Source organism: Urocitellus parryii, chromosome 2, assembly GCF_045843805.1.
Source record: "Urocitellus parryii isolate mUroPar1 chromosome 2, mUroPar1.hap1, whole genome shotgun sequence".
NCBI classification, from domain to species: Eukaryota; Metazoa; Chordata; class Mammalia; order Rodentia; family Sciuridae; genus Urocitellus; species Urocitellus parryii.
Window position 1 is genome coordinate 125613723 of NC_135532.1, and position 25462 is coordinate 125639184.

The following is a 25462-nucleotide window of genomic DNA, read 5'->3' on the forward strand; positions in this document are numbered from 1 at the left end:
TCTTAAGAGGTGGGTCTACTAATGAGGCACCATCAGAGCCAAGGGCAGCGGAGAAAGCACAGAAAGTATCAGGTGGTAGAGGTGCAAGACGCCTCTGCACAGCCCTGTATCCCAGCACAGGCACTGGGCCCCGCTTACCTGTCTAGTTGAGAATCTAGGCCCTTGTAGGGGCGCGTGACGGTGCTCACTGCTACAGCCTGGATCAGCATCCCCAGGATGAGTGGCAGTAGAGAGCCAGTGGCGGGTACAGTCACTATGAAGCTGTGTGGCCGTTAAAAAGCCAAGCCACCGGACAGTTCCTCCCCTGGCCCCGCCCCTTGACCTGACTCCACCCTCACTGGCCTTGTCTCCACTTGACCCCACCCACCTACTCTTCTTCTCTGAACTGGACTGTTAGTCCAAGGGAAATCTCACCCCTCTGAGCTGTCGAGCTGTTGTCCTGCCTGTCCCTTTTCTACCTTCATTACCATCTCTGTGGCAGGGGTAATGATTCTTAACTCCACAATTACCTGCCAGACCCCATCCACCTGTCCTTGACAGGTCCCCCCAAGGAGATTTTTCCTCTAGCCCCACCCACATCAGTCCTGCCCTCGGTTACCCCACCCTTTGGCCTTCTGCCACCCTTTGGCTCTCTTCCTCCCCACAACCGCTGTTATTCCCAGTGTAGGCCCTTGGGAGTGTGTGGAAACGATCATGACTTTGTCCAAGGAGAACGGCTTCTCTCTGGTGCGCACAAGGAAGATGACACATGTCACCAACTGGGCAACCAGGTACAGGCAAAGGGACAGGAGCAGGAGCAGCAGAAACAGCTGAATGTGACAGTGCCCCATGTAGTTGCCCACCCAAGTACAGAGATGGTCAAAATCCTAGGGGAGAGGAGGCAGGCTTTGAGTGTCAATCTGACCTGGCCTCCAATACCTCAAAATGCTTAGGCCTTCCCCAAAGCAGACCTGTAGGCCTCCTGCTCTTGGCCCTACACATGGGCTCCCATCTCAGGGAGAACCTGGCATTTTCACTATTAGAGCACAGTTAGGACTCCTTGACTCATCAAGTCATCTGCCATGAATGAGGTGTTTGGGGACTGGACCTGCCTGGTGTCACTTACAGCTGGATATAGAATCACTCTGGGCCTCTGTTTTCTCAGATGCTGGATGAGGATGGAAAGACCTCCCTGGCCCAGCCAGCCTTCTGCACTTGGAAATTCATGCAGGGTGTGCACATGAGAGAAGAGCACTCAGAACCCAGGAAACCCTCTAACTTGGACACCCAGTTGAAGACAGGCAAAGATCCCCAGCATCTGGCCTAAGGGTCTGGGTATATAAAATCTGCAAGCCAAGGGATGGGACAGATGCTTCCTTTATTCCCCCTGACTCTGCCCTTTACAGGTCAGCACCTGTGTACACAGGGCCAGCCTCTCAGGACTGGTACAGACACACAGGCAATAACAGATGTAAGTGACCAAGAGGGGCTGAGAACCACTTTTAGCAGTCTGGGAAGATGGTCTCATACCCACCCTTGATCCACTTACACTGTGAGTTCCTGGTCCTGGTCAGGTGCCCCATGATGGGTTGGTAAGTGGACAGGTAGAGTTCTCACCTCCACACAGATGTTACAACATTCATGGTGGAAGGACCTGTGTGGGTGGTGGAAGGAGCAATGGGGACACCAAGGTGTCAGAAAGGCCCATCAATACATGTAGATGATGTCTGCTGTCTTAGGGTCCTGCTGGAAGGAAGCTGGCATGGGAAGAGGTTTGGGCATTTGCAGGAGGCCGTTCAATCACACAGCTGCTTGGGGCAGCCCCACAGCATCACATGGAAAGAAAAGGGTGGGGAGGAGTTGGGCATGGGTATCCCAGTCCCTGTTGAACAAGCTGGCCACTCTGATGGGCAGGCATCCAAAAAGAAAGGGATTTCCAGCCACAAGAACTCTCTATAGAGCTCCTCCCTTTGGAATAGTGATCAGTGCTTGAAGTAGGGTGTAAAATGGGAAGGAAGAAGAGGGAACTCTATGGTTTGGAAGAGCCTGCTGGCCTCTCTTGCTAGCCTGCCCAATCCTCCCTACTAAAGCAACTGGAAAACCTCCAGGATTCTGGGTTTTTTTTCACCTTTCAGTGGCTTGGGAAATGAAGTGCCAGGGCCTAAGTAATGATGACATGGAGAGAAGGGATCCTGAGCCATAGGTGGGGTCAGCACTTTAGAAATCACCTCTGTAGGCCTCAGCCCTTGGGGTACCACCTCCTTCTCCCAGGGGTCTGAAGCCTTATCTTGATGCAAGATGCCGGGGTCAGAGAAGTTCTACGATACTAGGTGGCCAAAGGTGACCAGAAAGAGGAAGCCAGTAATCAGGGAAAAGCCCCACTCCCCATTCAGGGCAAGCCTCCTGCATCTGAAACCAGAGGCAGATTCAGTTCTAATCTGGAGCAACCCAGAGCTTCCCATGAGGCCTGGACCACCTGAGGTCAGACTCAAGGACAGATCTAAATATCCAGGCTAGAGACAGACCCTGGAGACACCACAAAATGTCACCAGCATTACCAGCCTCCCACAGTTCCCTAAATGCATCAGGCACTCTAGACCTCTGTGCTTCTAACAATATATCCTTCTTCCCCTCCAGACCCTCTCTCTACACTTCCCTGCCTCTGCACTATATCACTGTCTATTTTCCCTTCTATCTCTTTGTAAGAAACCTGACAGCTTGCATGGAGACTCACGGAAAAGCAAAGAACACAGAACACGCCACTGACATTCAGCAGCCGCAGCATGTTGAAAGTGGCAAAACGACTGGGGATAAACCAAGCATGTCCAACTGGATGTTGGGTGGGGGACTTCAAGTCATTGGAGAATGCCATGACCAGGCCTCCTCTTCTCAGCGAAATGAAGCTGCTAGTGACCTCTTCTGAGTTACTGCTCGGAGTACCAGGACAACAGCAGGGAAGGAAAGAAGCATCAACTTTGACATCACAGAGTTTCCAGAATTGGGGCTCTGGCTGCTTCCAGTGACTCCTGAGTGCAACCTTCCCCTGCTCCCACATACACACGTGTTGTAGACTGGGACATCCTGCTCTTATGATGTTGGCTTCTTTGGAGCTTGTGATGATGTGATGTGGTTTACTTCCCAGATGATCATAGGCTGGAGGCGTCATCCTCAGTGTGGCAGTGTGGAGGTGGTAGAACCTAAGAGGTGGGGCTAGTGTGAGGTAATTTGGTAACTGGGGATGATGCCATCAGAAGGGAGTAATGTACTTCTCATGGGCCCCCATTAGTTCCTGTGAGAGTGGTTTGTTATAAAAAGAGTAAGACAGGTCCTTCCCCAGGTTTCTGGCCATGCAACATCTATCCCTTGAATGTCCTACCACCATGATGCCATTCACCATATTGTGATCACCCTCACCAAAGATCAGTTATGGGGCCTGCAAAATTTTGGACTCTGTCATGTCTTTATAAATATCTATTCTCAGGTATTTTGTTTGAGCAACTGAAAGCAGGTAATATAGTCTCTAGGGAGATGGCATGGGGAGGAGCTGGCTGATTCTTACCACCCTTCCAGGCACAGTGCTAATTGAAGCAGATAGTGCTCATTGCTTATCCTATCTCCATTTCTTCCTTTCTGTTGTAACAGAGTTTCAGTTTGGGGAAAGAGGTGGCAATCTTCCCAACGACATAACTTCCCAAATTCCCTCATTTCAAGGGTGGGCTTCATTACACAATTCCTGTAAAAGGGACATGTCTATTGAGTTTTTCTGTAAAAGCTTTTGCCTTTTCAATAAAACGGAAGGTGATGCATTTGACAGAGCTCTTCCCACCTTCTGCCTTGAAGCTAGACCCATTGGCTGAGGTGCCACCTAGGGCAACTGAGGCAACAAGTCATGCTACCTAGACATGACTAGTCACATTGTTGAGTCCCTGTCCTATCCCTCAACTGCCTCCCCCTGAGCTGCAGATTATGAAAAAATAAATGGCTTTCTCTTATACTGACATGTGTCATTGTACTGGCTACTGAGCAACTGGTACCCTCTGGGTTTGGAAGATTCTTCCCACGGTAGTCTGGGTGAGTGGCAGAAACCATTTTCCCATCTCAGTTGGAGCTAAATATGGCCAAATACTTCCAGCTTCTCTTGCAGTTATTACAAAGGCCTGTGATCACGGTGACATCAGTTTCACTCTAGAAGTGCTACCACTGACTGACTAAGAAGTATGTGCTAAGATGCAGCAAATGCACAGATGTCCATAGCCCATATGTACTGTCCTCCCCCCGTGTTTTTGGACTGGGTATTGAATTCTAGGGAACTGTGGTACATCCCCAGTTCTTTTATTCTGGGACAAGTTCTCACTAATGTTCTCAGGCTGTCTTTGAAATGGTGATCCTTCTGCCTCAGCTTCCCAAATCCCACTAGGATTACAGGCATGTGACATCATGCCTGGTCAAGGAAATTAAATTGATTATAAATAGATCAGGGCTGGTGGGCATTGAGACCAGGGCAAAAGGGCAGTCAGTGTAGATAAGGAATAATTATATATTGTATAATTATCATGAAAATTATATAAATAATTATCTCTTATAATGATAAGAAGTGATTGGGTCAGAAATATGGAGGCTGATTCAAAAAGAAAATGCTAATACCTCCAGAGCACTTCCCATCTCCAAAATTTTGCCAAGGTTGCCTGTCTCCTGGTAATTGTTCCTCCCAACAAGAAGTTGTTAATGAGTTCCCCCTGAGTGGCTTCCTTCCCCCTTTCTGAGCAGATATGGAAAACAGGGAGAGGTACCAGGATAGGTCCCTTCCCCTCTTGGGCCACATAGGTAGGATGTGAGGAGGGGGACATGGGAAGAAAGAAAACCTGAAATCTATAAAAGATGTATAACACTCACCAGCTCTGGACATCTGGACACCCGCCTCTCCAGAGCGCTCTCTCTCTCTCTCTCTCTCTCTCTCTCTCTCTCTCTCTCTCTCTCTCTCTCTCTCTCCTAATCATTCAGCTAAAACTTTTTCCTCTTACCTTGGCATTTCTTGGGTGTTTAATCTTCAACATGTGTTTGGGGAGAGGGACAGGACCCCATCCTGATTTTTCAAGACCAGTGTTTAGATGGGGGCTCTGCAGGGGTCATCATCAGGGGAAGCTTCTCCACAACCCACATCTTTCTGAGGTGCACCTTTCTGTCTGTCTTTCTGGAGAACAATAATGGGCACTTGTTGGCTAATCAAATGCAGTTAGTGCAAGCTGCCCTCTACAAGTCTCAGGTGCCAGGATTCATGGCCTATGTGGCTCTTATTCACCTGTGTTGCAGGTTAGGCATGTTGGTTTCTGCCAAAGTCATCTCTCCTATTATCTCCATGCTTGAACCTTGTCTGGCATGAGTGCCCAGGGTCTCCAATCCCAGTCTACCTTTCAATGTGTGGAGATAGACGAAGGGTTGGAACAATTGTGAGATTCTGGTCAGGAGTCATTCCCCAGTAAACCTCAAAAGTTTCTCCCATGACTCCTTTCCTGACCTTCTTTATAGGGTATCCTTAGTGACAGGTTGATGGAAAGGTGCTCTGTGAAAGCTTCGGTGACACATACCTTGGGAGGAGCAGTTCTGCAGTCTCCCATATTCACTCCTCCTATGAATTCCCCTCCTCTTGCTGATCAGCCTCTAGCCATTGAGAAAGGGATATTTTACCTGGAATGGTTCATAAAGAAACTCCTGGGTTCCCTTGTTTGCATATAAAGCCTTTACAAATCTATCTGGCTTCTCAATATTGTTGTTTCTGTGCTTCATGAGTTTCTTTGGCTGCCAAAGGGAGGCATTTTCGATTCACTCCTTTTGTAAACTCCTCCAGGAAAGGGATGTTAAGCATCTAACAACAATTAGATATCCTCCTCACCCTCCAGAAATTCCTTTGGCCCATCAAGTAGAGGAAATATTCCCCATGTAGGTCATTTTTTTTCTTGTAGGTTATCACCTTTGGAAGTTTATTGTGGCAGGAGAGGTCAGTTATTCCTCTAAGTCTGAACTTTCCAGAGTCTTTGGCATGAGGCAAAAACAAAGACCCTTGTTCATTCTGCCAGTGAAGCCAGGAATAAATTTGATAGAACCATGTGGTGAGAGAAGGGTTTGCTGGCCATCGGAAGCTCATAGGGAGATGTCTCCCCCCACCTCCCCCCAAAAAGAAAGAAAGAAACCTGGATGGGAACTTTGTACTTAATAATTATGCCAGTTTCACCACTAGCCTGCATATTGAAAAAAACTTGAATTTTCATGTTGTTTAGAGGGTAGCCTCATCCTCAAAAAAGAGAGGTGGAAAGTGCTGGCTACTAGAAGTTCTGGGAGCTAGATGCTCAAAAAGTGCCTCATTTTCATAGGCTGCCAGTCCTTGGAAATACCCTAATCACAGTTAGACAAAGGAGAAGTCTCATAATTTTGTGACCTGATTACCAATTGGGGGAATAAAAACTGGTCTCTGGAAGAAAAATAAACTATAGGACCACACCTTAAGAGACTGATTTTACAAAAGAAAAAAGGGGGAAAATGTCCTATGGATGCATTCTGCCTGTCAAGCTCAGAGGAGTAGCTTTCCTCACTTCTTAGCTTCTACCAGATCTCTATCTCTGCGAGGCTCACACAATGTGCAGATCTTGCAAGACTTACAAGGCTTGCAGAGGACCAGTTTGAGACCAAAAATAATAAATAAATAAATTAAAAGGCATTTTTAAAATTCACTTAGCATAATACTTTCAAGATTTATCCATTTTCTGTTAGAATTCATTTAAGGCTGAATTCAAGTCCATTCTCTATATATGAATAGAATGAATAATATTCCATCCTATGGCCCATTTTGTTCATCCATTCACCTGCCAATGAACATGTCACTTGCTTCTATCTTTTGGCCACTATAAATAATGCTGCTGTGAATGTTGATATACAAATATTTGTTCAAGTTTTTGCTTTTAATGCTTTTGGGTATATCTGCAGGAATAGAATTGCTGAATCATCTGAAAATTACCTGCTTAATTCTTTGACGAATTGCCATAGTGTTTTCCACAGTAGCTGTCCCATTTTTAATTCCCAGTGACTATGCAGGAGTGATCCAATTTCTCCCCATACTTGATAACACTGATAATAATTTTTTGTTTCCTGGTGTCATTTGCTTTATAATATCCATCCTATGGGTGTGAAGTAGTCACTCATTGTAGTTTTGATGTGTTAGGTTTCTCTTTGTTATTTGTAGGATCATCTTTTTAAAAATGATGAAATTATGGCATTTGCTGGTAAATGAATGGTAATGGAGAATACAATGCTATGTGAAAAAAGCCACACTCAGAAACTCAAGGGTCAAATATTTTTGCTCAAATACAGAAGCTGGCACAAAATAAAGAAAGGCGGAGGGAAGGATAAGATAACATAAAGAACCAATCGCATATAAATTAATAGACATTAATATTTTTGGTGTGTTTATTGCAAATGTGTTCTGAGTTTTGATGTTCGCCTTTTAATTTTGTGCGAAATTTTGAATGTAAAATGTTTGTTATATGTAATCAAATCTACTAATCGTTTATTAGCATCATCTAAGTTTACTTGTATTGTCCTCTCCTTCAAGCTCGTAAATATTAGGTATATTGTTTCCTTTTTCTTTCAATTCTTTAATCTATTTGAAATTAATGTCAGGTAAGAGGAGATAATAGTCTAATCCATATATGTTCCCTATAGTTATGATCAATGGTTCCAGCATCACTTATCAAGTGAGATTTCATTTCCCTGATTTGTGACCACTACTTACAATGGACACTGAGTTTTTTCATATACACTAAGATCTGCAGACTGGACTCTGTGAGGCCTCTCCCATATTCCCCTACAGGAATGAAGAACTTACCTACCCAGCTGCTGGAGTGTGGGTGGGAGACACCCCTAAATTTGGGATCAGTCTCCCCTCCTTCCAGGGACAGATTGCATCCAAGGAGTGATCACCACAGGGCATTAAGGCCTGGCCACTTTGCCTCAGTACAGGGCAATTTTGAAAGGCCACATGACCTTTGGTCTCGCTGACTTTTTATTGGGTACCTACATCAGGGGGCTCCCCTCTGCTCAGTCTTTCATCTTTCCTTTTCCTTCCCTTTCTTCCATGGATATTGATCCCCAAATCATTCCCAGGAAACATGCTACATGTTGATCTCTAGCATGTGTGTGTGGTGGTTTTATTTCATTAATCTATTGAGTTTTAGCACCTCATATTTTTATTATTATTTTGTAGTTTTCAAATAAAATAAGCTTTTTGTATTCTTAATTGTTATCATCTGAATAAATATAGTTATGATGTGTAGTAAATAAAACACCATACAAGAACTGACTTTGTTGGTCAGTAGTAACACACTTGCCTAGCATATGAGGCAAGGCTCTGGATTGGATACCCAGCAACACATTAAACACACACATATACACCATAACATAAAATATTCACCAATGAACTCACCCAAGAGTCTCCACTCAAATATCTTCTTTCATTTAAAACTGGCATCAAGCCAGGCATGGTGGCTACAGCTATAATCCCAACTACTCAGTGGCAAAGGCAGAAAGATCATAAGTTTGAGGCCAACTGGGGCCACATAGAGAAACTCTATATCAAAAAGTGAAGCAAGGGGCTGCAGTTGTAGCTCAATGATGGAGTCTTTGCTTCCTATGCGTGAGGCACTGGGTTTGATCCTTGGCACTCCATTAAAAAATAAATAAATAAAATAAAGGTATTGTGTTCATCTACAACCAAAAAAATATACAAAACTAAAAAGCAAAAATAAAATAAGCCAATTCCATAAAACCAAAGATCAAACATATTCTCTAATATGGAAATGCTAATATACAATTGCAGGTTGGGGGGATAAAAATTCACTGGATTAGATTAGACAAAGGGGAATGAAGAAAGGAGGGAGGTTGGGAATTGGAAATACAGTAGAATGAATCAGACAGCTTTCCTATATTCATATATGAATACATGACCAGTATCAGTCAACATGGTGTACGATCACAAGAATGGGAAGTTACATTCAACATGTATAATATGTCAAATACATTTTACTGTCAACTACAAAGGACAAGTAAAAATTGAAAAAAAAAAAAAGAAATGGAAATATCACCACAGACACTGTTGAAATACAAAAGATAATCAGAAACTATTTTGAAAAATGTGTACTCCAATCAACTAGAACATCTGGAAGATAGTGACAAATTCCTGAAGACATATGATCTAACTAAATTGAACCAGGAAGATATAGAAAATTTAGACAGCTCAATTTAAAGCAATGAAATTAGAGAAGTGACCAAAAACCCACAAGAAAGAAACGTCCAGGACTGGGTAGATTCTCAACCAAGTTATACCAGGCCTTTAAAGAAGAACTAATACCGATCCTCCTCAAATTATTCCATGAAATAGGAAAGGAGGGCCCTCTACCAAATATATTCTATGAAGCTAGTATTATCCCTATACCAAAACCAGACAAAGATATATCAAGGAAAGAAGACTTCAGACCAATATTCTTGATTAACATTTAAAATGTAGTGCACCTCATGATCAAGTGGGTCATCCCAGAGATTCAAGATTGGCTCAACATATAGAAATCAATAAATGTGAAAATTGCATAAATATACTCAAAGAACCACGTTTATCTCAATAAATGCAAAAAAAACATTAAAAAGTCATTTAATGAACTATAGAATCCATTCATGTTTTGAAAACTGGAAAAACTAGGAAAAGAAGGAACATATCAACATTGTGAAAGCTATATACAACAAACTGAAGGCCAATATGATTCTTAATGGAGAAAAACACAAAGCATTCCCTCTAGAAAACTGGAACAAGAAAGAAATGCCCTCTTTCACCACTTGCATTCAAAAGTCCTTCAAAGTCTAGTAAGAGTAATTAGGAGAAAGAAATTGAAAGGATACAAATAGGAAAAGAAAAGTTCAAACTATTTCTGTTTGATCCTACATTTAGAAGACTCAAAAAACAACAATAGAACTCCAGAAGAAAATGTCTTAGACACTTCTCAGAAGAATAAATACAAATGATCAACAAATATGTTTTAAAAAGTTCAACATCTCTAGCCATTAGAGAGATTAAAATTAAAACTACACTATTTCATGTCACTCCACTCAGAATGGCAATTATCAAGAATATAAGTAACAATAAGTGATGGTGAAGACTTGGGGAAAAGAGCACACTCATATATTGTTAATGGGACTGTAAATTAGTGCAACCACTATGGAAAGCACTCTGGGAAGCAGTATAAAGATTCCTAAAAAAAACGAGGATTGGATGCACCCTTTGACCCAGTTATCCCACTCCTCAGAATATAGCCAAAGGATTTAAAAAATGAATATATTATAGTGATGCAGCCACATCAATGTTTATAGCAGCATAATTCACAGTAGTTAAGCTATGGAGCCAACCTTATTGCCCTTCAACAGATGAATGGGAAAATAAATGTGGTATATATACACAGTGGGAGGCCAGCATCATTCTGAATGGAGAAAAATTGAAGGCATTCCCTCTAAGATCTGGTACAAGACAGGGATGCCCTCTCTCACCACTTCTGTTCAACATAGTCCTCGAAACACTGGCAAGAGCAATTAGACAGACGAAAGAAATTAAAGGGATAAAAATTGGAAAAGAAGAACTTAAATTATCACTATTTGCAGATGATATGATTCTATACCTAGCAGACCCAAAAGGGTCTACAGAGAAGCTATTAGAGCTAATAAATGAATTCAGCAAAGTGGCAGGATATAAAATCAACACGCATAAATCAAAGGCATTCCTGTATATCAGCGACAAATCCTCTGAAACGGAAATGAGGACAACTACTCCATTCACAATATCCCCCAAAAAAATAAAATACTTGGGAATCAACCTAACAAAAGAGGTGAAAGATTTATACAATGAAAATTACAAAACCCTAAAGAAAGACATAGAAGAAGACCTTAGAAGATGTAAAAATATACCCTGCTCATGGATAGGCAGATCCAACATCATCAAAATGGCGATATTACCAAAAGTTCTCTATAAGTTCAATGCAATGCCAATCAAAATCCCAGCTGCATTTCTTGTAGAAATAGATAAAAGAATCATGAAATTCATATGGAATAATAAAAGACCCAGAATAGCAAAAACAATACTAAGCAGGAAGTGTGAATCAGGCGGTATAGCGATACCAGACTTCAAACTATACTACAGAGCAATAGTAACGAAAACAGCATGGTACTGGTACCAAAACAGGCGGGTGGACCAATGGTATAGAATAGAGGACACAGTAACCAATCCACAAAACTACAACTATCTTATATTTGATAAAGGGGCTAAAAGCATGCAATGGAGGAAGGATAGCATCTTCAACAAATGGTGCTGGGAAAACTGGAAATCCATTTGCATCAAAATGAATCTGAATCCCTATCTCTCACCTTGCACAAAAGTTAACTCAAAATGGATCAAGGAGCTTGATATTAAATCAGAGACACGGCATCTGATAGAAGAAAAAGTTGGTTATGATCTACATACTGTGGGAGCAGGCTCCAAATTCCTCAATAGGACACCCATAGCGCAAGAGTTAACAACTAGAATCAACAAATGGGACTTACTCAAACTAAAAAGTTTTTTCTCAGCAAAAGAAACAATAAGAGAGATAAACAGGGAGCCTACATCCTGGGAACAAATCTTTACTCCACACACTTCAGATAGAGCCCTAATAACCAGAATATATAAAGAACTCAAAAAATTAGACAATAAGACAACAAGTAACCCAATCAATAAATGGGCAAAGGACCTGAACAGACACTTCTCAGAAGAGGACATACAATCAATCAATAAGTACATGAAAAAATGCTCACCATCGCTAGCAGTCAGAGAAATGCAAATCAAAACTACCCTAAGATACCATCTCACTCCAGTAAGATTGGCAGCCATTAGGAAGTCAAACAACAATAAGTGCTGGAGAGGATGTGGGGAAAAGGGCACTCTTGTTCATTGCTGGTGGGACTGCAAATTGGTGCAGCCAATTTGGAAAGCAGTATGGAGATTTCTTGGAAAGCTGGGAATGGAACCACCATTTGACCCAGCTATTCCCCTTCTCGGTCTATTCCCTAAAGACCTAATAAGAGCATGCTACAGGGACACTGCTACATTGATGTTCATAGCAGCACAATTCAGGATAGCAAGATTGTGGAATCAGCCTAGATGCCCTTCAATAGATGAATGGATTAAAAAAATGTGGCATTTATACACAATGGAGTATTACTCTGCATTTAAAAATGACAAAATCATAGAATTTGGAGGGAAATGGATGGCATTAGAGCAGATTATGCTAAGTGAAGCTAGTCAATCTTTAAAATACAAATACCAAATGACTCCTCTGATATAAGGGGAGGAAACAAGGACAGGGTAGGGACGAAGAGCTTGAGACGAAGATTTTCATTAACAGGGTTGAGAGGTGGGAGGGAAAGGAAACGAGAAGGGGAATCGCATGGAAATGGAAGGCGATCCTCAGGGTTATACAAAATGACATATAAGAGGAAAGGAGGGGTAAGACAAGATAATTCAAATGGAAGAAGTGATTTACAGTAGAAGGGGTAGAGAGAGAAAAGGGGAGGGGAGGGGAGGGGAGGGGGGATAGTAGAGAATAATATAGACAGCAGAATACATCAGACACTAGAAAGGCAATATGTCAATCAATGGAAGGGTAACTGATGTGATGCAGCAATCTGTATACGGGATAAAATTGGGAGTTCATAACTCATTTGAATCAAACTGTGAAATATGATGTATGAGGAACTATGTAATGTTTTGAACGACCAACAATAAAAAAAAAATATATACACAGTGGGATATTATTCAGTCATAAAAAAAAAAGGAATGACTTTGTGACATTTGCTGGAAAATGGAGAGACCTAGACACTATCATTCAAAATGAAATAAGACAATTCCAAAAAACTAAAGTCATTTTTTTTTTCTAATATGTGGAAGCTAAACCACAATAATGGGAGAGGAGTGGAAGAATAGAAGTTCAGTGGATCAGAGAAAAGGAAACAAAGGGAAGGGAAGAGGATATGTGATGAAAGACAGTAGAATGAATCTAACATATTTTTCCTTTGTATATATATGAAAATACCTAAGCGAATCCCATCATCATGTACATCCACGAGAATGGGGTCCTAATTAGAATAAGATATATTGCATGCTCATATAATTATATCATAATGAATTCTACTGTGAAGTATAACTAAAAAGAACCAATAAAAAACATGAACAATCTGTTGATCTAAGTAAATGATATGTGAAAATTCTTTGTACTACTATTTTAACTTTTCTAGAGTTGTAAAAAGGGTGTCAAAATCAAAAGTTTTCAAAAAATTTTAGAAAAGTATGATGCTATGATGTATCTTAAGATGACAGCTAACTTGTTAGCTGGTCTGAAAGGAGGAGTTCATCAGAAGCAAGTCATTTACTGTCCAGTTGACTAGCTTTTGAGTTACATTCTTCAAAGAGCTGATCCTCTAGAGAGCCTTGAGAATTTAGGAAGTTAGAATCAGCTTCCAGGCTCTAGGAATAAATGAAATAAGCCAAAAATGGATGGAAAAAAAATAAGCCAGTAATGCCAGTCAATGGATGGAGCTAGAGAATATTATGCTAAGCTACAATTCTCAGGAAGGTAGTGATGTGGCAAAAACACACACTCCTGACAGATTTCAGCTTAACATGTTTTTAACCTAGTTCCTAGTCCTATTCTGAATTAGTGTTTTAGTTAGCTTTTTCTTGCTGTGACCAAAAGACCCAAGAAGAACAATTTTATAGAAGGAAAAGATTATTTTTGGGCTAACAGTTTTAGAGGTTTCAGTCCCCAGAGGTCCAACTCCATTGCTCTGGATTTGAGGTAATATTATGAATATTATGGTTTCACTGAATATCAAATGATCATCAGCAAAAAACTGCTCTATTATTTTAATCCCATATGCAGTGATGGGATTCCTTCTTAGCACCAGGTTTTATAACTTGAGATCTTCTTGCCAATTCCCCTGAAACACTATAAAATTTCTTAGAAGTAAATAATTTATTATTGTTGTTTTTATCATTATTATCAATCTCATTGTTTTCCATTGTCTTTGTATTCTGAATTATATATTATGGTAAATGGTCTATGCTAGCAAAAATCTAATTTTATAATTAGAAAACAATTATATCAAGTCACAGTTCATAAGTTAAGTAAACTTGAAAGTAATCTAAATGTTAAAAATACCAAGGAAACCTTTCCTAGGCCATGATTTAGGGAGTCCTAATGAATGAATTAGCTAGAAAGATTTATTCAAGTAACTGAAGAAAAATAGACAGTTGTGGGTTTTTTTTTTTTAATTCTCCTGTTTAAAGCAAAACTTGAAAAACAAATGGATTCCTACTATGGAGCTGATAGTTGTTTTCACCAAAATTTATTTGTTGAAACCCCCAAGTCATCAATGTGATAGACACCTGTGGATGGGAACTTTGGAAGGTAATCAGCCATGAGATTGAGTTCTCATTTAAGGATTAGTGTCCTAAATGTTGGGAAGGATATGGGGAAGAAGGTACACTCATACATTGCTGGTGGGACTGAAAATTGGTGGAACCATTATGGAGAGTGCTGGAGATGTCTCAGAAAATCGGGAATGGAACCACCATTTGACCCAGCTATCCCACTCCTCGGTCTATACCCAAAGAACTTAAAATCAGCATACTGCGGTGACACAGCCACATCAATGTTTATAGCAGCTCAATTCACAAGAGCTAAACTGTGGAACCAACTTAGATGCCTTTCAACAGATGAATGGATAGAGAAACTATAGTATATATGTACAGTGGAACATTACTCAGCCTTATAGAAGAATGAAATTGTGGAATTTGCCAGTAAATGGATGAAGCTGCAGAACATTATGATAAGCAAGATAAGTGAATCTCAAAGAAACAAGGGCCAAATATTTTCTCTGATATATGGATGCTAATTCAAAATAAGGGGTGGGGGAGAATAGATGTATTTTGGACTAGACAGAGGGGCGTGAAAGGAGGCAAGGGGCATGGGAGTAGGAATAATAGGAGAATGCATCAGACATTATTACCTTATGTGTATATATGATTACATGACCTGTGTAACTCTACCTCAAACAAATAAGAAGTTATACTCTATGTATGATGTAAAAAATGCATTCTATTGTCATGTATAATTAATTAGAACAAATACAAATATATTTAAAAAAAAGAAAGGAGACTTGGCAGAATTTACTGTCTTTCCTTCTCTTTCTATGATGGGAGGACTTATGAAGACACCGTGGGCAAATAAGGATGATACACTCAACAGACACTGAATCTGCAGGAGCTTTGCATGATCTTGGACTTCCTAGCCTCACAAACTGTGAAAAATAATGTTTCTTGTTTAATCCACCAGGTAATGGCAATTTAGTATAGCAACCTAAACTGAATAAGACAAATTTCATTATGAAAATAATGGGAAAATGTACCCATTTTAATATAAATACACACATTTTATTTTCTGTTTACTAATTAAATATACATGGTACAAAATAATTAAATTTTGTAAGGACTTGTTACATAACAAATGTGTGAAATATTAAAAATATTGTATAACACTTATAATTAAATGTTTCACTTTATTTAAAAATCACATTTTAATTATAGTTTAGTTTTACACATACATATTTAATATTATGTGTACAGATCTACCTTCTGCTTATCAAGTATCCAAACTATTCAACATAGAACTATCCAAATCCTATTAAAAATTTAAAATAATTGAATACAAACTACATTAATATCAAAAATTTAGCATGACTTTTGATGTACACTGTGCAATAATTTTTAGGAAAGTGTTATGAAAATTATATTTGACAGAATGTAAGAGTCAATGAGAAGGGACACTTGTAAGTGCTGTGAAACTTAAATCCAGTATCAATTTCTCCTTGAGAACTTGAATTGGTAGCACTCTTCATGACCAGCTGATTTCAAATGGTTCATCAAGAGTAACACTTTTGTCTGTAAGGTCAATTCTTAATACCTGAAAAAAAAGTAAAATTGCAATTATTTAATTAAAATCACATTTTTTGTTCTTTTTCAAACAAAGATGATTTTATTTAGCATGAAACAGGATACACTTTTTTTTTTGCTAAACTTTTATTTCACAATTGGAAACCATCTCAGCTACCCATGTTATAGATAATGGAAATGAATTACCAGAGGCAGAATGTCAAAGACATAAAAAGCCAAAACTACTAGGCAATTATCTTGATATCTATTTTTTTGATACAACACCTAAATTTGGAGGAATTCGTAATTGTACTACATAAACTGCTACACTTCCAATCCTCAAATGTTATAAAGGCATCCATCCTTTATGGCCAATTGTCAATTAAAAAAAAAAAATATATATATATATATATATATATATATATATATGAGAGGAGAGAGAGAGAGAGAGAGAGAGAAAGAGAGAGAGAGAGAGAGAGAGAGAGAGAGAGAGAGAGAGAGAGAGAGAATTTCAATATTTATTTTTTTAGTTATTGGCGGACACAACATCTTTGTTTGTATGTGGTGCTGAGGATCGAACCCGGGCTGCACGCATGCCAGCCAAGTGTGCTACTGCTTGAGCCACTTCCCCAGCCTCAATTGTCAATTTTTTAAGTATCACTTTCTTTACTGGAGATACATTCAGCTAGATTCTACAGTAACTAACCATAAAAATAATCTAAGCAACTATGGTCAAATAATCATGTTATATTTTTATTGCTTTTTTTTTTTTAAAGAGAGAGTGAGAAAGGAGAGAGAGAGAGAGAGAATTTTTAATATTTTTTATTTTTTAGTTCTCGGCGGACACAACATCTTTGTTGGTATGTGGTGCTGAGGATCGAACCCGGGCCGCACGCATACCAGGCGAGCGCTCTACCGCTGAGCCATATCTCCAGCCCCGAGCCATATCTCCAGCCCCTGCTTTTTCTCTAATATATGCTTACATGATTCTCTGTGCCTTAGCTCTAAAAGTTTGGATTCAACCAATAGGCAAATGAAGAAGAATATCAACTTTCTATGGTGTCTATCACACATCAAGTACTCAATTAAGGGCTTTAAAAAATTTATTCTTCACTTAGGCAAAGCAAATCTGGGTCAATTTACCATAGTAGTAGATGAGTTTAAAAGGGGAAAGAATACTTATCTTAATATCTATTAGTCAGTTTTAAAATTGATCTATTCTACACATAAAAAAACCTAAGCTAGTTCTTTAGTAATACTTTATCACTTCTACTCAAGAGATATGTATCATTAGAATTTCCATTGTATAACAGAGGAAAGTCAGTGTCAAAACTGTTAGATAAATTGCAAAAGTAAAACAACTAATTACTGTCAAGATCTATAACCAGAAAAACAATAGCTCACACAAAAATCAACTAGACATATTTGTTTCTAGGAAAATGTTTTAAAAATTGTATTGATATTGCAATTAAATCATCCTTTGCATAAAGTTGCCACACCTATGCAGAAGGACAACATGAGTGTAGAAAGAAATGGACTGTCTTTCTGTAAATTGTTTGATTAACATATGGACAGCCATCTTAAATGACAATGCCATTAAAAAAAAAATTACTTTCCTGCCCAAGGGCATTTCTGAAAAAGGCTCACCATTCCTTCATACCTAACTCACCCTTAACCACTCTAATCCCTGAGTCTGCCCTATAAAAGTCCGGAACCCCAAGCCTCTTTTGCCTCTACCCATCTATGGAGATATGCCCTTTATTTGTCAGCTCTGACAAATAAACTCTCCTATGTATCTCTGCCTGGTCTTCCTCTTTCATTTCTTGCTCTCCAATCTCCCTGTTCCTCGCTTCCCTTTCACTTTCTTCTATAACTTTCCTACATTAATGCTTGAAAAACTGTGTCAAAAAAATTTTTTCCCATTGAATGCACTTGAAAGCAACTCTTCATTTTGTTAAAATGAATATCTTCTTTTGAAATCATTGGTGTAATGAAACATCAAAAAATTTCTTCATAGTATTTAAAATTCTTCATGAATATGTTTGGAAGCAGTGAAATATCAACCTTTTTAAAATGATCTCTATTTTTTCTGCCACATTTGTTCAAAACAAAATAATAACCAACACATTAAATATAATTTGACATTATTTGCTTCATTTGAATAAAAGTTCTGAGCTTTAGTTGCCACCATAATAGTAAATAAAGAACAAGAAAATAGGTAAGGCAAACCCTTTTTTAATCTGATAAAACATTGGACAGTATGACAAAATTCATTTTGAATTGTGATTTACAACTTCTAACTCTTTATTTGGGGAGAATTTATTTCGCTTTGCAAGGAGTTTCTTGGTCTGCCATGTAAGACCAGAGAAATACATCATGAATTCCATTCCTTGGAATTTTATAAACCAATACAATTTCAGAAGGCAACAAGTGTGAGGTACTAAGTTATTAACATTTATTTTTGCTAATGAAGAGTCCTGTACCAACTTGCAGTTTCCCAATCTTGGCATATTTTTTAAAATATTTATTTATTTTTGTTTTGTTTTAGATAGACACAATATTTTATTTTTATGTGGTGCTGAGAATCGAACCCAGTGCTTCACGCATGCCAGGCGAGCATGCCATCACTTGAGCCACATCCCCAGCCCCTCTTGGCATAAATTTTTAAAAATTAAAGGATATTTTAACCACAAAGTAGTAAGAAAGACAAGATTTCCACATTGAATTGGAAATCCAACTTGCCTACAAAACATATTAATAGTAGGATAAGTGTTAAATTTCAAGTGGAAAAAAAAAAATTTGGTAGCCGCTGTTTAACTCTAATATCCTATGAAATTTACAAGATCTGAGACAGCCCAAGATATAGTCTTTTTAAATTTAAGTTGAAATCAGCAAACTGGCTATTCTGTAAGTTCCAAGTAAATAATGGCTAGGTGGTTTAAACAAGTTTAAATACTATGTAGTCATACACAGTTTTAGCAGTGCAGATCTGACACTAAACTTGGATCAAAAACTTAACTATTTTGTAGAATACATATTGTTTGAAGTATACCTTAACAATTCATAGATTCACAGAATTTATAATTGGATGGAGTTTAGCGTACTGTTTACCTGCTTATTTTTATTTAATTGGAAAGAAAGTGAGGACCCAAAATCAATTTTTCAAAATAAAAAATCAAATTAATGGTAGCAATGTTACTTTAACATAGGAATCCTGACTCCTTGTTAAATGTCTGTATCCTCACTCAGACCTGTATTCATGAGTAAGAGTACGTAGATCTATTAATTTTGAAATTTTTTTCAAAGACATTTTAATCTGACATACACAATGTCCAAATTAACGTATTTTATTTAAAAAATACTGAAATAGCAATATGCATATTTAATGTAAATTAATTTTGCTATGTCAGAACAATTATTAAAAAGATACTATTTTGATTGATACCTGTGAAATGTTTCTAAGGGCAATACAGAAATAAAATGGGAAGTTAAATGAATATGATTATTTGAGAAATGTCACAGTTGACTCATAGTTATGTTTCTTTAGGCATGAGAAATATAAGAAGTTCATATTCATATTTTGAATGTCTACATTTTCTAACTCACTTACCTCTTTTTCTAGGTTTTCAAATCTAAGTGGTACTGTGTTTCCATTATATATCAAGTTGACTCCAGTGACAGGAGCATTTCCTTTCCCCCATACAAGGATGGTTCCAAGCCTCATTTCAGTTTTATTTATGTAACCATTTTTCAGTATAGTGCTTGTCAAAGTTTTCTACAAAGGTAAAAAAAAAGTTTAAGCCCTTCATTTGCAAAAGCAATTAAATTGACAAAATGTATATTATAGTATAGAAAATTGTTGGTGTATTTAAAGTAAGTGTTTTATCTAATAAACATGGAATGAAACTTCACACATTCTTTAACACAATTTTATATAAATAATTTTAAATACCTCTTTTAAATTAAATTGTACCAAGAAGTATATGTCTCTTTCATAGGTGTCTGTAGAGAGAGAAAAAAGTAATATATTTTTATTTTCAAAGAACAGTAGTAAACTCTTAGTATAAATAATTTTCTTTCCTGTTAAAAACATTATAATGTTGTATTCCTGCATTTCTAATGAAAGTCAAACTGACAAACATAAGATTTTTACTTCATCTGGTATCAATTTTATGATAATTTTAGAGCTAAAACTTATTAAACATTCTTATTTTGAAATTCTAAGCACTTTATCACTGCTACTTTAGAGATATATAGTACTTGACTTTCCATTGTATAATAGAGGAAAGTCAGTGCTAAAATAGTTAAATAAATTACAAAATTGAAATGATTAAATATAGCCAACATCTGTAATCAGGATAAATTTACTCTGACTTCTCTGACTGTGCATATATGTAAAAAACAAAGAAGCATACATCAAATGCCTGATTAAAATACATATTGGGATAACATGGAAAAAGCAATATATTTTAATTACCCTATCTACTTACATATGTCAGCATCATATTCTTTAATTTAATGGAAAATTAATAGACTAATTTTCCTGTAAGAAAATTGATATTCAGCCTCAAACTTTCTTCTCTGAATATTAAACTAACATATATAATAACTAATTTAATATGAATTGTGAGTATATTAGTGCCAATATGCCTTAAGAGTTTTAGTCTTAACTTTTCAATTTACAATTTTAGCAGAAGTTTTAACAGAATGTTTTACACATAGAATTAGATTAAATAAAGCACAGTGACAAGTACTAGGAAGATATGAAAAGTTTTGTTGAATAGGAAGAAGTTAACATCTCTGATCATAATCAAAGGCACAAATATATCTAGATGTTTCATTAACATTCATAGGGCAAATAAAGATTAAATATTATAACGTTAGAAAGGTTAAGACATACTTTATGTTTGCAAGTTTTAGGATGTGTTAATTTTTATTATCTTCAATTTACTTTGAGAGAACTGTTCTGCAAATTTTATCACAAAATTTGAATGTATTTGTCTAAAAGAAAGAATAACATCAGATGGGAATATCAATTTAGATTGGTGTCCGCCATGTGGAAGATAACTTTAGAGATTCCAATCTAATAAATTCAGAAACTAAGTATTTTTTGTATACTATATTTGGTGTCTAGTCAAGAAATTCCAGGGGATTATTTGAAAAACCTAATTATTTTAAATATGTTGTGATTACAAAAATTGTAATTTTTGTTCTTGAATAAAGAGATCATAAAAATATAATCTGAATCATATTAGTAATTTCAGCAATTAAAGATAAGTGTGCCATGAAAGCTGAATAGGGCACAGGGCATACTAAGTTTTCACTTACAACTTAGGAAAAGCTGGGGAAAAACAATTATACAAATATCAACTTAACACCCCTGGAAAATTATTGGTAAATTCAAAGTATATACTGCTGGAAGATAAGGGAAAGAAAGGCTGTGAACTTAGTAGAACATCAGTTAAAATAGTATTGAAAGTCAAGGTTCTAAACCAAAGGGTTTTATCTCATAGTGGTTTATTGGTTTGCCTTCTAAACCAGAAAATGAAGAGGACTTTATGCCAATTTTGTGATTGTTCACTTGTATATAATTATTTCTCTTTTACTTTTCACTTTTTTTTCTTTTAATTAGTTACACATGAAAGTACAATGATCTTGACATATCATACATTTGAAGCAGATGGGGTATAATTTCTCATTTCACTTTTTAATACTAGGGATTGAACCTAGAAGTGATTTACCAGTGAGCTCCATATCCAGACCATTTTATTTTTTATTTTGAGACATGGTTTCACTAAGTTGCATGAGGGCCTCATTGAATTGCTAAGGGTGGCTTCAAACTTGCAATCTTCTTTCCTCAGCTTCCCAAGTCACTGAGGCTACATATATGCACCACTCTTCTCTGTGCTAACATAGAATTCTTATATCAACTTTCTCGCATGCTTTATATTTACTAATAGATTCTTATCTTTTTTGGTTTTAGAATATTTACTTGATTAAAAGATGATACATATCTTTGCTATTAATGAAAATTTATCATCGGTGGACAGTTAATTTAAATTGTAGGACATGAAAACTACAACTTCACCTTGGTGACAGTTTTTATGTCTAAAGTTTATGTCAAGAAAATGTTTAGAACTCCATCTGAGAGAACTGGTACTATTAATGGCAATTATATTTTATCTACAGAATAAGAATCTCCTGAGGGAATTTTGCTCAAAGGCAGAAGATTCCTCATTTTCTCCTCAAGCTAGTGGAATTTGGATGGACCCCAGAAGACTCCTTTTTTTTGTATCATGGTAATAAAGATTGAACCCAGAGGTGCTCCACTGTTCTTCATCTCCAGACTTTTTCCACTGATCTTTTTTTTTTTTTTTTTGGTGGGGTACTGGGCACTGAACTTGGAGCATTCAACATCTGAACCACATCCCCAACTCTATTTTATATTTTAGTTAGAAACAGGTGTCACTGAGTTGCTTAGAGACTGGCCATTGCCAAGGCTGGCTTTGAATTCATGATCCTGCTACTTCAACCTCCCAAACTGCTGGGATTACAGGCGTTTTTGATTTTTATTTTGTAACAGGTTTTCACTAAGTTGATAATGCTTTCCTCAAACTTTTGGGCCTCCAGAGTCCCTGGGATAACATACTTGGTACTATGTATTTTAATATATACTCAGTATCTATTTTGTGAATGGCACTGTATTAGTAATACACACTATACAAATCTCTTCACTAGTCAGATATTTAATTTAGGGATTAAACAAATTTAAAACAAGACAGGGGTCTTGAAATATTTCCAACTTTGTTTATCCAAGTTGATTCAAGTAATTTTCAAGGTCTTTTAGCTTTGAATAAAAGCTTTGTACTCAGCTTCCAAAATATAATAATAGGTAGCAAAAAGTAAAATATGAAAGAACATTTTATATATATATATATATATATATATATATATATATATATATATATACACACACACACACTAAATGGAACACTCACTTATAGTATCTCCATCATCCCAAAATAGAGATCCTTGTGCCGTCTGATTATCATCTGCAGCAACAATGAGCTTCATGAAATTTTTTCGACTGCAAAAAAGAAATATATAATTTTACCCATACTAACAGAATAGTGCATTTTATATGATGTGGCATCCATAAAAGTATCCAAAAGAGCACAAATAGAATAGCAATTAAGGAGAATGCAAATTATTTAGACAAAGAAAATTAAATAATTTTTCTCTTTAAAATGTTACAAATATTAAACCATAAAATTCATCATATTTAATACAAAATATCATGCATGTATTTTTTTTTGAGGCAGGTTCTTCCTAAGTTGCTTAGGACTTCACTAAGTTGCTGAGGCTGGACTGAACTTGCAATCCTCCTGCCTCAGCCTCCCATGTCACTGGCACTACAGGCATGTGCTATCACACTATAGGTGTGCACTACTATGCCCAGCACTAGCATATAATAACATCTACTCTAAATTATCAAGAGTAGCCTTATTTATAGTAATTCAACCATATAAAGTTCATTGATAAATTTATTTTTCTCTCTCTAATCCTGTCATTGGCCATTAAGCATTACTATATTACTTAAGTCTTCTATGACTTAAGCCTTCTTCATGTTTCCATACATAAATCATTCAATTATCATTGAAAAACTATTAATAAGAATGTAGAATAACTGGCAAGTTCTATCTATGTAACAGACAACACCTCCCAAGGTGAGGCCTAACTATGAACTAAATACCTGTGCCTGTGCTCATTCAACAGCAATTTATGGAAAGTAACTGGGTTTGAAAGTCTCATATTATTAAAAAAGGATTTCTCAGGCAAATTATTTTTAGGTATACATTTTCCAGTCACAAATGTTGAAGGATATATTGTCATGGGAGTCTGCTAAAATATCTGTGATTAAAGCTCAAGTCTTCAAGTCTTCTCAGTAATGACATATTTTTTAGTTAAAAGATGTTAACATTCCTCAACATTAATGTGTGTGTGTGTGTTTCAGTTAATAGGCACTAGTTTAAAACAGAACTGTGTTTTTTAAATATCAAAAATCTGATTTAACCCACAATTTCTCAACATATGTTAAAACTTGAGATTAAAAACTCCATAAGCTTCATTGTACCCTGGGTGTATTCCTAAGTCTTATATCAAATATACTACATTCCCTTTTTAATCCATGCACATAGATTAAAAAGAGAGACAGAGACATAGAACCTGACCTCTTTTATAGGAAAAGTAAAGCATCTTCTATGTAGAAATTATGAATGGTCTCCATGGAGACCTCACTTATCAGGTAAAATCATTTTTCTCTTTTTTCAAATAATGTCAGAACAGGATGTTGACAGAAATAAGTTAGGTGGTTCCAGGAGATATGGCCTGTCAATACATAGGACACCAAGAAAGTGTTTTGAGTATAAAAAGAGAAGAGAGACAGGAACAGAGTCCTCCATAATCTGAATGTCTAAGCCGGGTCTATAGGTCTTGGAAATAAAAATTATTGTGGCACAAGAAATTGATTCTTACATCAGTCTCATGAAACAGAATCATCCTATGTTCTTGGTGTAATGGACATGATGGTGACAAAAAAGACAAGGATAATAGGGAGGGGGACCTGACAGGAAAAAAAAAAGAGTTATCATGGCTAGATGATGATCAATTCATGGTTATAATGAGTTTCTATGTTGTCCCTCAACTCATCTTTATGTGTGGTAAAGCCACTAAAAGGTAGGTCTCCGGTTGGGCTCAGTGGTGCATTGCCTGTAATCCCAGCAGTTCAGGAGGCTGAGGAAGGAGGATTGTGAGTTCAAAGCTAGCCTCAGCAAAAGTGAGGTGCTAAGCAAGTCAGTGAGACACTATTTGTAAAAATAAAATACAAAATAAGGCTGGGGAATGTAGCTCAGTGGGTGGAGTGTCCCTGAGTTCAATTCCTGGTACCAAAAAAATAAATAAATACATTAAAGGTAGGTCACCTTGCCTTTAGAGAGCAGGGAACTTAGAAATTTGAATAGTGATATTTTCAATGGATATCTACATTTCCATGAGTCTGAAAAATATATTGCAGGGCAGATAAAATGAGGCAGCAACAGGAAAAAATATAGATGTAAAAGAAAGCAGGTTTTCAAACAAAGTTGACTTAAAGTTCATTAAAACATTCATGGTATGGGATATTATTTAGTGCTAAAATGAAATGAGATATAGAGTCAAGAAAAGACATGCAAAAATTTTAAATATGTACTACTAAGTGAAAGAAGTCAATCCAAAGAGCTATTTGATGTGATTCTAACAATATGACATTCTGGAGAAGGTAAAACTATGAGGGGAGTAAAAATGTAAGTGGAAATTTTGTGTTGGTGGGAATAAGTAGGTGGGATGCAAAGGATTTTCAGGGCACTGAAATTATTCAGTATGATTCTGTAATGG

At 37.2% G+C, this 25462-nt stretch overlaps 1 protein-coding gene across 2 annotated transcripts in view; it reads right to left on the reverse strand.

Annotated features, from left to right (window-relative positions):
* Window positions 1-15992: 15992 nt before the first annotated feature.
* Window positions 15993-25462, reverse strand: part of Si (sucrase-isomaltase) — a 77170-nt gene continuing 67700 nt past the window's right edge. For both annotated transcript variants that reach the window (XM_026414098.2, XM_026414099.2), the window contains exons 44-47: window positions 23029-23117; window positions 19983-20032; window positions 19641-19805; window positions 15993-16061 (exon numbers count right to left, since the gene is read on the reverse strand). In XM_026414098.2, coding sequence (XP_026269883.2) covers window positions 15993-16061; window positions 19641-19805; window positions 19983-20032; window positions 23029-23117 — 373 coding nt within the window. The remainder of the gene's footprint in view (window positions 16062-19640; window positions 19806-19982; window positions 20033-23028; window positions 23118-25462) is intronic.